We start from the raw sequence: 14,805 nt of genomic DNA on the forward strand, positions 1-14,805 counted from the left end.
AATGGTACAGTGAAATATTTTAGCGACTTTAAACACGGAATAGGATTTGAGGAAATAATTTGTCAAAAATCTATGTATCTTCTCCTTGTGCTTATATGATATGCAAGGAAATAGCAATTTACAGTTGATTGAAAGCGCCTTAAAGGTCACTGAAGATTAGTCCTTTCATTTGTAATGGGCATTACGCGGTCAGGTCAAAAGTTAAATCAATGTCCCAGACAGGTTTTTATATCTCAAGTTCCAATCGAGCCAAAATGAAAAGGACGAGGTCATGGCACCAAGCATTTGATCTTTCTCTATCCTGTCTGCACAGATGAATCCTGATAAAATGCTGCCGTCATGAGGTTTTTGTGTGTCTGTGTGTTTCTATGTCTGTGTGTGTACGATTATTCCTTCTTTGGGCCAAATGAAAACGTCCCTCTTTTGCAGTTAATCGATAAAGTCTGTGACTTTTCTCTAAGCAACCCACTCCCCCATCACTCGTCTTTTCTTTTCTTTTCTGGTCATGATGGGGAAAGGATCACATCAGCATGCGTGAGCAGTTCTCATATAGTAACTCAATCTTGTTTTGCGTGACTTCATATTCAACAGGAATCGTGATCTTCCTTGTGATTCCACCGGCAAAATACAGCACAACATAATACATAGAAGTCATGCACATGCACTCACATACACGCACACACACACACACACACACACACTGACATTGAGCAGCGCATGCATGTAAGCGCGGACTCACTCTTCAGCCTTAACCATGCACGCACTGCTCAGCACTCTGTCAAGCTGCCGCTTTGGTCTGACACCAGCTCTCCTGCCTCATCATTATTTTTGGTGAGAAATATCCTGTCCTGTCAACAACAACAAACATTGCAGGCGGTGACAAATCAATTAATCAGGCAAGGCATTTGCCAATACTTATGTTTCACTTACATCTAATGTGCATTGAATGTCTCAGAAAGTTTCCAATAGTGCACGGAAAACATTTTCCTTCAGCAGCTTCCCAAACAGTTTTGATAAATGAATCATCAGTCAGATAGATTGCTGTCAAAGCATCAAACAGCGTTCTTTGACTGATGTTTGTGCGCCACACTTTCATTGAATCGATGGACCTCAGGGCGTAGGGCTTTTGTATTTTCCCTCTGCTGCAGCCCCTGGCCTGATTTAGATCATTGATTCCTGCACTGCTCTGCTTCCTTGTGTTTTTGTTGATAATAATATAAAACTGGATCACAGCCCAAATCTGAAAATCATTGCATTATCATTATATGTCTTTAGACTGATGGTAGGGAAGTGCGGTGGCCTAGCGGTTAGCGCTGTTGCCTCACAGTAAGAAGGTTCTAGGTTTGATTGCTATCTGTGTGGAGTTGGTATGATCTCCCCGTGTCTGTGGGTTTTCTCCAGCTTCCTCCCACCTCCAAAAACATACAATTTAGGTGAATTGATCAGACTAAATTGTCCGTAGGTGTGAGTGTGTGCGTGAGTGGTTGTCTGTCTTCGCATGGCCCTGCAATGCGCTCTCAACACATGCAGGGTGTCCCTGCCTCTTGCCCGTAGTCAGATGGGATAGGCTCCAGTAACACCCGTGACCTGCAAGGCGGATAAAGCAGCTGTAGATGAGATGATTGAGGTAGTCTCATCCACAAGATGATAGCTGGATGGAAGGATGGATTGATGGTCAAAGTCAAAGGGGTTAGGGTCAAGGTTATAGCATTATTCCTCAATATGTATTCAGCCTAGCCGATGACATTTGTCTCCTTCTTTCTCTTTTCATTATCAATGCCATCTATTTCATTGCCTATATATAATATATACTATATATATAATGATCTCTTTTAAAGGACCTGATCAATTCCATGGAATTGTGCTCCCTACTTTCTATTCTCAGTCTCATTCTTTGTGAGGCTTTTCCTTGTCCACTTGTCTCTGCTTCAGCCTTGCTGATTTCTCCACATTTTTGTCCTCTCTCCTCCCTCGTTCTGTATTTTTTTTTTGTTCTGTTTCCTGCCACTCCATTTTTTTTCTTAACCTCATCCTCAGCCACTCTTTCCTGATTCTCTCCCTATTTTCTCTCCCTTGCCTTTATTTTTGCCTTCTCTCCCAGCCTCCCTTTCTGTAGTTGATCAGACAGCTGAAGCAGCCAAGCTGCCAGAGGCGAGAGCAGACAGAGGAGCGACTCTGTCCGACCTCACTCCCTCTCTGGAGAAGCAAACTAATGGAGATGCACTAATATACCATATGGAGATAATTATTAACCATTTATATTCGCTCTACATTTTCTGAATTAGTACATCTCTTGCTGTTACCCTGCATATTGTTTTTTTTTTTTTTTAGATTTTTTTCAAGGGTTACATTTTATTGATTTGCAACAGGGAATCTAGCCTAGAGGTTGTTATTTAAAAAAGTTATTTGGCAAAAGTCAGCACGCTGGGAAAATGTGGATATGGAATACAAATAAGACATGATCTTAAATACCACTGCAACTGTTCTCAATGCCCCTACAGCAAGGCATTTAACCCCAAACTGCCCCAGTGGATCTGTTCAGTGTCCATCATATAAAGAATGTAATTATACTGCCCAGCTCCCTGTGTGTGCGTGTGATCGAATGAGTACGTTCAGATAACCCATTTCATTAAAATTTTGATTAAGTGTGTGTTATTTTGTTAAATGATTGGAAGTCCTCTGGCTCATCTCGTGTAAGTTGCTTTCAATCTCCACACGTTTGTTTTTTCGATCGAGTCTTTGGTTTTTCTCTTTTTTACTCTTTCGTGAATGAGATGAATTATTTGTGGTAAAGTGGACATTTCATGAACAGATAAACGGGCACATTGGCTCTGTCCAATACCTTCAAGCAATAAGTTGTTCCAACATGTTCCATATAAGGGAACATTCATTAAAATATTCTGAGCCTACCTTTATTTTGAACTTATTTTGATGTCTGATGATGCTCTCTTCATTGCTATTTCTGCTTGAGTTGCATTTGAAGGTGAACAGCCTACCCACTTCCTTTCTGTCTTTTCAATGATAACAGTTGTAGAGCACTGTGAAGATATGTTCTCCCCATGAATCAATGCTAATCACGTCATTGTGATGCCTTCTCTGTACTTTTCCTCCTCTCCAGCTGTTTTTATTGCGCTGTTCCCTGCTTCCTCTTGTCTCACCTATTCATAGAGGAGGCAAAGCCATGTGAGGCAATATGCATTAAAGCTATCCCTCCTAATAGGTCGACCCAGAGCAAGCCAAATGTTGTACTCGTTGCTACTGCAAACGTCTATCAGCCTCTGTCATCTGCTGTTTCTGTAATTCTGTTACAGCAGGTACTTTTCTTTAGTGCTGCAAAGCAGCACTGAGCATTAGTTTCAAATATTTAAATCAAAACAATAATTTGAGACAAGATGCGTACATTGTCACACAATAAATCTTATTACCTAATAATTGGTTCTCAGGTGTTCTCTTTGTGTAAATCCTCTGAGGTCACTGAGAAAATGCGCTGAAATATTTGGCATTCTACTGACTGTTGATTTAGACTTTCAGAGGAATGAACTAAACTCTGCAACGTGACCATTCCTTTGACCCATGTTTCTTTATTCAATCACTCCAAATAATCTACAACATGAACTGGCAAAACTACAATAACATTCACTGTTTAAGCAAAAAAAAATAAAACAGCTATTTCATGTCTGCAATCTGCTTCTCAAGCTGCAGCGTTTTGAGGATTTTTGATATGTATCGCAGTGGCGATGCTGCAGCAGATGTCAAAACATGACAGTGGTGCTGATGGATGATTCAAGTTGATGTCGTCTCCTCCAACATCACTTTCCCATACTAGCAATACGATTCACCAGCATTCATCTCACTATATCTGACATGCCTCAAAGCTGGTATTGTATAGTTAGACACAAATTACTGCCAATACTTCAGTAACCCTATTTTGCACTTCACTTTTTGTAACTGCACATACAGCTACACAAAAAAGCAGTGTCCCATAGTGAATAATCCTTCCGCATTTTTAATGGGATTCGAATTTTAAAATGTTATAATGAATGCCTGACATACATAAAACTCTATAAATAAAGATAAGATATGTTTATTTTTCTTACTCAATGATACATGCACCAGAATTACAGATTCAAACACAATGCAATTCCCTTTATTTGTGCTGCAGAGATGATACTAACTGTGCGATGTGGTTTCTCTCCTTTTGTGTGTGTGTGTGTGTGTGTCAATATTCACATGGCTGAATGCCTACACCTGGATGTGTGCATGTTTGTGTGTGTGTCCATGTGATCACTCAGCTCAAGCCAACGCCCAGATCGTACACTCAGGTGCAGCGTGCAATGTCAAGGATGATAACATCAGTGAGAGAATCTACACAATCCAAGAAGGAGACACACTCGTGCTTCAGTGCATTGTTAAAGGACACCCGCGACCGCAGGTAAGCGCTCAAACAATCTGCACAATGTTTTCAAGTATGTTGATGCCCCTCCTGTGATCCACAAAGACTTTCACTGAGTGAGCTGAGCCCGAGGACACACCAGAGACACAATTGTGTTTACCAAAATATGTCGACAATAGAATATGCTATAATCAAGCTATTTCAAAATTGCAACTCTTGGCTGGATGGATTAAAAGAAAAGTAGAATAATAGTAATATGAAAATGATAGGTCGATTTTTTTTATTCTTAATAAAAATGTTATCTAAAATGTATGATGCGTGCTATCCATCTTCCCGCTAATCAAAATCCAGTGCGCTTCTTGGCAATAGTCTCATCAATGAGTCATGATCACACCCAATTCCATCTTCTATAATTTCCAGTTTGCAGACCTCTTGCTATATTGTAATATCTCTGTCTTTATTTTGCTGATATAAACATAGGAAAGCCCAAGGTCGTATCATACTGCTGAGGCTGACATAATGCATGAACACTTCCATAAATCTGCCAAAATCTCACATTGTTTGCACAGTGTGCTCGTTTTCACACCAGCACATTGGGACAAAACATGACTGAAGGCAACGGTGACACATTCTATAATTACCATCAGTTACCAAACAGACCCAGCCCTGGCTACCGTAGAATATAAATTATACATCCAAGAGGCATTAGTGAGTATTTATAATGTCACCATGCTTATATTTGTGCTGAAACACACAATATCCTTTACCATTTCCCTGTCAGTGACACAAGTATGGCCTGCTTTGGCATCTTTGTGTGGACATTGATATTAGTTGGCTTGGTGGCGTGAGTCTAATGTGTCTTCACTTACACATTCACAATATTTGATATATTATGTATATATATATATGTAGCTTTGCAGAAAGAACCAGCTCATATAAATGCTCAGGTAGTCATATGTTCAAACAAGCACAGGCACAGCAGTAGATTCAGCCAACTCTGGACACATCTGGGGTACTTGGTTGACCTCCAGCAAAACACTTTGGACCAGGGTCCGTGTGTGTGAGCTCACAGAGAGAGATGCAAAATAAACTGGGGGGGATTGCAGAAACATAGTGTGTATTCGTGTGGGAGGGTGTGAGGTGAGAAAAGCAGTGTTTCTCACAGGTGCATGTCCATTGGCATTACATCAACATGAATAAAACATTGCCTGTGTTTAGGACTTGTTTTCTTCTAGGTGTGTGCGTGTGTGTGCGACTTGACTTGTGTAGCTCTAAGTAACTGTTTCTGCAAAATTATTAAGTTGTGTGTAAGTGAAAGATCTAATTACGATGACAAACTTAACTTAACTTAACTCTCTCTCTCTCTCCCGCCCTCTCTCTCGCAAAATGTCCTCACTTTTCCAAATTGTCTTGATTCTGCTTTCATCCACTTTATGAATGCAGTATGGGTAGTAACACAGACATGTGCATCACATTTTCATATTCAACGCTCTAAAACAAATACATGCAAACTTAAAAAAAAAACTTTTAGTTGAGTGGAATGTTAATCATTGTCGAAACAAAGCCTGAAAAACAAACACTACACAAGTTCATTCCCCTGGAGCTGTTTATAGATGTAGGAAATTGTGTCAGTGATTGCTTGTTCTCCAGGTCGGAGGTGGGAGTGTATTTTGAATAATGATCACATTGGTCACATTGTCAGAATGTAAAATGTACATATAGCGCGTGTACAAGCAAGACTTACGCTGCCTCTGGCAAACAGACATTGGCTGCCTGATTATGAATGTGTGCCTGTCTGGGAGATATTGTGCATGTAGACACAGCACCAAAGCCAGACACAGACAAAAAATAGATATAAAAACAAAGATAGACATAGAAGAGTCCAAAGGCTTCATGTCCTTGGATATAAAAACTATGGTTAAGTGAACAGGGGAAATCTTTTAGGTGTACCACAATTTTAGATCCCCAATAAAAATAAAATTCCATGTATCCCTGAATTGTTTAAAAAAAAAAAAAATGCTCTTGGGAAAATAGACTCATCTGCAGATTTGATACTAGCACTAACACACAGAGATTAAAATCTCGTCTCAAAACCTTTCTTTTTAGATGGGCCTATTTACTCTGACTTCATTGTGTTTCATACTTGATGTTTGCTTTTAATGTAAGGTGTCCTTAGGTGTCATGAAAGGTGCAATAAAATGAATTGCTATTATTATTATTATTATTATTATTATTAAGATTGTTCCCAAAAAACCAGAGTCAAACAGAGGTTACATTCATCCTCTAAGCCTGTAAGGGTATCTCGGAAGGAATTAGAACAGAGTGTGTGTAAACAGCGAGTGCGCTGACCTCTGTCCCAGTGTGTTCTGCTTGAGTAGCAAACTGCAGAATTCGGTTTTTGCTCCCTTTGGGCTTACAGAGTTTCCACTGCACTCCGTTGGCTGTATTGATAACTTGATCCATACCACCCCAGCTCTCCTTCATCTACCCTTATAGATTTATATACCTCCTCTTCTTTACATACAAAGTGCTCAAGGTCTTTACTGATGTTTTTCACTGCTGTATTTATTGTGATTATTAACAATAATGTAACATCATGAAGGTTTACCTGTTTGTTGTTGTTTTGTTTGTTTGTCGAGTGTTCTTTTTGCTGCACATTCGGAATAGAGACAACCCTAAATCATTATCTGAGGGGCTATTGCTCAATGTCAAAACACTAGACTGACAGCTGATTTCGGCCCCCTTTCAAACTGCTGAACTCGCTGGCTCTGGATCTTGTAATAGTGTGTCGTTCAGACAGAGACAAATCTCCAGATCCTTTGAGATAATTTTATTGAGAGAACGGTCTCAGACAAAATTAATTATCTCTGTATTTGTCTGTTTGAAAAGTGGCTGGGGGAGATGTCCCATTTGATGGGTCTGCTTATGATGTATGAGTTCTGAATGGCAATGGATTCCTTTCTCTCTCTTTTTTTCCAGTTTTAGTCAAGGTCTATTACCAGGAAAGACTTTTCCACTCTTTTAATTACTTTTTTGATGCAAGGAACATTTTGCTTGGAAATTTTAATCTGCAAATTTCCATTCTGAGATGATGAAGACTTTACCATCCACCCGCTCACTCTGTCCTCACCTCACTCAGGAGGAGGATCCGGAATAGCCAAGTGAGTCCAGCCCAATAAATAGCTGCGCTGGTCCTCTTTGAATGTGTCTGATTGAGGATTTACCCTCCCCTTTATCAGGAGGAATTGTTTTCTTGGCCTGTGTTTCACAGGATTGGAAAAGGAGTTATTGCTCTAATCTAAAATAAAATAAAAGGAGAGAGAAATCTAATAATTTCTGTTTTTCCTTCTTTGTCTCTTTCTTTCTTTCATTTTGTCTTACTCTCTGTGTTTGTCAGAGATCTTTCATCAAATGGTTTTTCTCTTTTTGTTCAGGCTCTCTTTCAGACAAATATTTTGCCAACAATATTTTTGGGATACGAGCATTAATTTGAGGCACGAGCAACCAGAGTGCTGCGAGCGCTCCAAGCGCGCCTCACTTGATCAGTTCAGTTATTCACCACCTTCCATACTCTCATCTCCTGCACTTCTCCCATGTTGCGTTCTCATTATGTACATGATTTTGGCTGTATCTGTGCGTATTCCTCATCAGTAATTGGTCCAAAGATAGCGACTGGTAACAATGGCAGTGAGAAGAAAAACCCCATGATGACGATGGAGATGAAGCATTCAATTATCGATCAACATGACCATGGTGTCCGCATAAGTGATTTGGCACGCCAGATACGGGTGGAGTGCATCGACGATATGTACAATTCTCAAAAAGAAGGATGCTGTCAAGAACACAAAGCCTTTCAAAGGAATAGCTATTATGTGTAAGTTTATGTAAGGATACGTGTACGGTAGAAAGTGTCTACAAACCATCCAACAATCTGCAATTAGTATCTCGCATGCTGTTCTCCAGTCAAACATATGAATTATTTGACTCCTTGCAGAAATAAAGGAGACACAAAATGAAACGTTAGTGTTAGAGGTCACACAGAAGGTGCTTGTAAGAATGCTCAAGTTCACTCCAGTGACAGCAGAGCTTTAGCAAAGTACTGTCTTTTGCCCACAAAGCTTTCCTTGTTACACACACAAACACACACACACACACACAATCACTTCTTCAAGAACACAATAGGAGAGTAAATGGTTTTTCTGAAAGTGATTCCTACCTCCTTATTATTTATTCATGGGTCTTCTGGTCATTGCAACCTTGAGACTTGTGTGTGTGCATGTGTGTGTGATGCATACTATAAAAGAGAAAAAAGGTGGAGAGAGCCATAGAAGAGAAAAGTGGAGTGGCAGAGAAAATAAGGAGGGAAGGAGGAGGGAGGAATGGTGAGCGACGCGGGCTGCGGTCTGGAATATGGGTTTGGATTTCCGTCCTTGAGGGGAGAGTGGAATGCGATCGATAGTGAGACTGAAAGCAAGGCTGATCGGGTGGCGGCACAAGGCTGCACAGGCACTCAGCGGGAACATGACCTAGAGATATACAAGGTCACTGCCTGACCCCTAACAGGATGGTTGGATAAAGAGTATGGAAAAATGACGAACACTCAAATAGGATGAAGGCTGTGAGCCAGGTGACAGCTAGACATGCTGAAGTTTCAGGTGAAGTGCTTTTCATCCTCCTGGCAAAATGGAAATAGAATAGTGGGGGCAGTAAATATGTGACATAGACATGATAAAGGCGATGAGGCAGATTAATGTAGTAAAATATAAAGAACGTATTTGTCTGTTGACGTGGAAATCTTAGATGAGGGAAAAATAGTGAAAACAACCTTCAACTTTCTCTGATGCCCCTCAAGAAAAATGTGACTAAGCAGAATGAGAAAAAGCAGACCAAATGTATGGGCTCCAGCAGACACGTGACCTGCAAACAGGAAAGCTGAAGTGGATGGATGGATAATAATATGTTGGATGATGTAGTTATTTATTTTAGTACACGCTAAAAGCATGCCAGTGTTTTAGCTTTGGCTGCTTCGTCAAAATAAAGAGCATTGCAATACTCATGTCTCGAAGAAGGGAAAATGTGGATGACCTTTTCTAAATGTGCAGAGTAGAGGAGTGACCTGATTTGGTTAGCGGTCTCAGATGAGCAAAGCAGGATTGCACCACTTCAGTCACCTGAGCAGTAAAGGACAATTCAGAGTCAAAAATAGCTCCTAGCAGCAGAACGGAAAAGGCACCCAGTGTGGTGCAGATTAATAATGCTGCTTGTGCTGCTGGGGCCATAGTTGGAGCACCTGGACCAGTATTAGTATTTACTACAATCATTCATTACTGCTGATGCAAAACATGTTAGCAGCATCGGAAAAGTTAAACTACTGCAAGCAGTACTTCATTTATTAGGGAGTGACAGGGAGTGTGATGAGACATTCAAATCCTGTGTCACGTAAAGTATGTGGAGACCATCCACGAGTTAGCTTGTTGATTTAGTTGTTTGTTCTGGTTTGCTCATAAATGCATTAAAAATGTAAAGCTGCATACACGGCTGCAAATCTTTATGCTACATCACTGTTGCCATTGTGGTCTTGTCATAAACCTGAACTCTGAGATGTCTGTGCTTTTAAAAGATGCAAACATTTCTGAAATTGGTGGTTAATTGTGACTCAGATAAAGTATAGATCAAACGGTCTCTGGTACTCCCTTATGCTCTAAAGGCCAACAACCTTTATCAGTTCAATAGAACTCTTTGGCTGGTGATACTGCTATTAGTGTGGAACTTGGTGTTTGCTTGTGTAACAGTGCATCGGTACATGTTATGGAAAGTATCTCATAATCGTGAGTCATGTTTTATCAGCGTTTTTTATAATTAGTTCAGAGTTTCTGAGAAGCCGTCTCACTCTGTGCAGCTGGATTAGCCTTTGTGTGAACGACTGCCATCGCATTCACACAGAGCTTTGTGGTGGAAACAGAACACTACCACTGCACATTGCTATGTTATACAGAGATTTCAGGCACCGTTATTCACCATGGTCTGCCGTTAACTGTCAGTTGGGGAGTGTTGTGGTTTGATGGAAGATGGGCAGATCACACAGACCAACCATACACACAAGCTGCAGGCGCAGGGATGCAGAGAAAAAGTAGCTGGAATTCTCTTGCTTTGGTTTTCCAGTATATATTATATCAGTAATCCTTGTTCAATGCTATACACACTGTCAGGCCTTTCTTGAGTTCCTCTTTCCCTCATGTTTTAATCTCTGTGTCCTGGCTGCCTTCATGCTGCTGACGTCATCTTCCCTAATCGTGGACACACACAAAAAAATAGGCAGCGCAAATTCTGCTATCCCATTCCATTCCTTCTGGTAAATATTGATTGCTCATCGAAACTAACACACACATGTGCAGAGTGCATTTAGTATCGGAACACTCTAGACTGAGGCTCATAACTGAATTGTCATACTGCACACATTATCCAAGCTTACAGTCTAACGTTAGCAGTGATGCAGATCTGTGTTAGTAACTTCATGATTAATGAAGCTTAAACTGTGGTACATATTTTTTTTAAAGGATCATGGCTTTTTACTTAAATGCTGATGATGCCTCTGCTTCCTGTGTCTTAATCACAGTCTTCATCAAGTTACAAAGGCAGGAAGAAAGCTCCTGTATTATATGACCGGGGGGGGGGGGGGGGGGGCAGGGGGGGATTGCATGTTCAATATCAGCGAGTCGGTTTTATTGAACTGTGTGATGCACTGAGTAGCGGGATGTGTTGTAAGCAATAAAAAACAGAATGATGGCAGCTGTTGCTCAGGCTTATTCACACGAGCTGCATTAAATGATATGGAAAAGAGATTATTGAAGCGGCTTAAAGTAGTCCTCCCAATTTCCTGGAGTATTGATCACTTAAACAGTCTAAACAGGTCATGTTTAATAAATGTCCATGTTCCTCTTCCTCCTTGTTCTTACTTAACTGCCAATGACCTCTCCAAATAGTTGTCTAAATATTCTTTATATGCAGGTGAGGATATATGGAATTTTGAATATTACTCACTCTGGTTTCTTATTCATTTAATGACCCAGGTGTTCTTCCTCTCCTTTAGAATCCTTCAATCCTTCCTTCTCTCTTCTCAGTGACGCAGAGTAATTAGCTACAGATTTTCTGCACATCTTCTACTGTATGTTTTCAACACCTTGGGTTTTTAGGTGGTTGCTTGTGTAACTGTGTGTGTGGGGGTCTGAGTCTGAGCCAAGCAGAATTCCCAGATAACAGGATTACCACCTTAAGCTTATTCACAGTAAGTGAGCCATTCGGATGGATAAAGCCCTGTAGCACTGCCTCCGCTGGTGGTATATAAAGAAAAGAGCCATACAAATTGTCAAATCAAGCAAACTATTAATGGGAATGTAATATTCACAAAGGTTTATATAGGATTCAAACCTTTTGACTGCCTAAACAGCTGCAGTAAAGTTAAGCATTTCTAATGTCAAGCAAGACAACCAGGATGGTTTAATTTTTTGTAAAAAGATTAAACCATCCTGATGGGTCTCCTTCCTCCTGATTTGCTCCTAAATTTCTCGGGTAATTATAGACCGATGCATATAAATCATGTAGGGTGAAGACACCCATCTCACCACCAAATTTCATCAAGATTGGATCCAGAATGCCACTACAACTGATGCTGCTAATTGTGCCAAAATGTGTCTCATCTAAATCCATTAACTGAGTCACTGCCTTAATTTCGTTGGTGTGATGCAATCATGCAAGATACACAAAATTCAAAGATAAGGCAATACAATAATACCTGGTGAAGTTCAATGTGCTCCCAAAATTAATTAAATACCAGGCTTCAATTTGCAGCACGCCTTCAAGTCTATTTGTATGAAAGAGCGCAACGTGTTCAGCTCATTTTATGTCAGCATAAACTTATTATATTAAGGACAAGTTGTTGCTGTTAGTGGTTCTTTTAATGCAAAGAACGTAAAAAAAATTAAGACAAATGCTCAGTTGGAGGGATTTATTGAGGATATTGATCACGCAAAATACCACTAATGGAAAATTTACTAGCACACAGGGCCCTGGTCTGTATTTTAGTGCATTCTTTGTAAACCACAGATTGAATAGGATCTAATAGCACCAGCCCATAAAAAACCCAACCACAGTGCTCCCTCACTTCCTACTGCAACATTCATACAGGGGTGTTCCTTCTTTCCCTGCACTCTTTCCTTTTTCCCGTTGAAACATCTGTGTCCTAGACAGTACCGGTATGTGGCTTCCTGGCTGAATACAGAAACGGTGAAGAAAAGCTGCAACATTTCCCGTCAAGCCGGGTCTCTTGGGATCCCAAACCTTCTCTTCACTTTACACTTCTAACCAAATGTAAAAGCTATTATTACCGAAGGCTCTGACTCAACAAATGCATCTTCACCTTCATACGTGATTTCCTTTGTGTGTGACTTTTAAATGTCTTTAAATGGAAGTAAATTGTGACACAATCAGATAACAAGTGTATTTTGTTTGGGCTGGAGTGAGAAGTGAGGGAAAAAAGGAAGGGAACTGAAATCCATCCAGACAGGGATAAGATGAAGGGAAGAAAAACGACAGAGAGAGATATTCAGACCAAGCCATCGGGAGAGGAATAAAATAGAGCATCGTCACACATCTATTAAAGGAAGAGAGCAGAAAAAGGTACAGAGACAGAAAGAGGTCAGAGAAAGAAAGCGTAGGTGATGATTTTAAGAAGCTGGTGTCATGGGCAGATACAGCCTCCTCTGCCACCTGGACGTTATCTGCATTAGACACAATATCCCCTTTATGTGCAATATCGCCTCTCCCTATTCTGCTTCATCTGCCTCCCTGGTGGCGCGGCTCCCAGTGTGATGCATTTCTTCTCTCCCCATCACACACCTGTCAGTGATACTGTGCATATCATTCCCTCCTATTCTTGCGCTCGCTCCCTGAAATCCTCCATATCCAACTTACACATCTAACCATTTTTGTCTTGTATACCTATTTTATTCCTCTCTAACACACACTCACTGCTTTTCTGAGTTAACACATTTGATATCTCCTGTTGTACCGATACGCTTAGCTGTATTTTTGTAAGCCCATGGGCTACTTCCATTTTGATGGACTTTCTGGAATCTTTTGAGTGCAACAATCATTCTATTCTGTTCATAAAAAAAGAAAAACAAAATATCAGAAAACCTACAAAACCTACAGTATTTGCTTTTAACAGAAATGTATTTTGTCCCTCTTTCCAAAGCCCCATCACATAATCTTACCGTAAAAATTCTTTAATGTAATCTTAGTGTTGCTGATCCGATGAATGAAAATACAGTAGACAAAAACAGACAAAATGTTATTGGTGAGATTTTCACTCATCTTTTAATCTCTGAATATAGGGAATACAATCATGAGGGTTTCTCTCTCTCCATTTCTGTCATTTACGAAGCTTCACCTCCAACCCACACACACATGCACACACACACTAGACTCAACAAAACAGAGAGGCAGGGTTTGGTTCATTTCTCTCCTTGGCTGGTTTGATCAATTTCAGGCTGCATCCTGCAAATCCCTCCCACAAACAGAGCTGAATAAACAGACAGGGAGCGTTTACACAGTTCCTGATAATCTGCTAATCCATATATCCTGCTTTCTAACCTGCACACCACACTCTCACACTTACACACCAACATGTACATACTCTGGAAAACTGGAACAAAAGCTTGAAACACACTTCCACAATTACATTTTCCTTCATACACACACACAAAGATTTGCACACACTCAACCATACACATTTATACGCACACCCACTCTCACACAGCATATCAGTGACTTTTGCTCCTTTTCCTCTCTGACCTCAACGGGACATAGCTGAGTGGTCATTATCAACATCAATGAGACTGAGTTAATACGGATTAATGTACTGATCACACACAGTTGTGGACACACAGACACACACACACACTTGGTACAAGAAAAACATTTCGGTGTCAATGATTTTACAGGCTTTCATGAATCTCTGAAGTGTGTGTGTGTGTATGTGCGTACTTGCATTTGATTAGTCAACTGAGTATCATGTAGCTGTCAGCTGCGCTGCATTCACTCAGCTTGATGGGATAATTGAAGCGTGAAAAAGCCATATAGCATTTGTCAAAATTCATAGCGGTCTCTTAAGTGGAATTTAACATTGTGGACGCCATGAGCACAGCGCTTAGTGTCATTAACTTTCATTCTGTGGCGCAGACAGAGATGTTATCAATGAGAGAAAAGACAAACCTGCATTCATGATTTTGAGATGCAATTTATACAATTTAATGACCTGCCGAGTAAATTGAAAGCTTTCCTCAGTGTCATTGATGCACTCTTTCGTTACATCTTTCATCATTTAGCCGCATTTAAACAGCCACTGTCAGAAA

The 14,805-nt window shown here is 40.4% G+C and overlaps 1 protein-coding gene across 1 annotated transcript in view; it reads left to right on the forward strand.

Annotated features, from left to right (window-relative positions):
• LOC137893460 (MAM domain-containing glycosylphosphatidylinositol anchor protein 1) overlaps positions 1-14,805 on the forward strand; it is a 108,035-nt gene that overhangs the window by 29,553 nt on the left and 63,677 nt on the right. Inside the window, exon 2 of the mRNA XM_068738875.1 lies at positions 4,293-4,432. Within this exon, the coding sequence (XP_068594976.1) occupies positions 4,293-4,432 (140 nt within the window). The remainder of the gene's footprint in view (positions 1-4,292; positions 4,433-14,805) is intronic.

Source organism: Brachionichthys hirsutus, chromosome 1 (assembly GCF_040956055.1).
Source record: "Brachionichthys hirsutus isolate HB-005 chromosome 1, CSIRO-AGI_Bhir_v1, whole genome shotgun sequence".
NCBI classification, from domain to species: domain Eukaryota; kingdom Metazoa; phylum Chordata; class Actinopteri; order Lophiiformes; family Brachionichthyidae; genus Brachionichthys; species Brachionichthys hirsutus.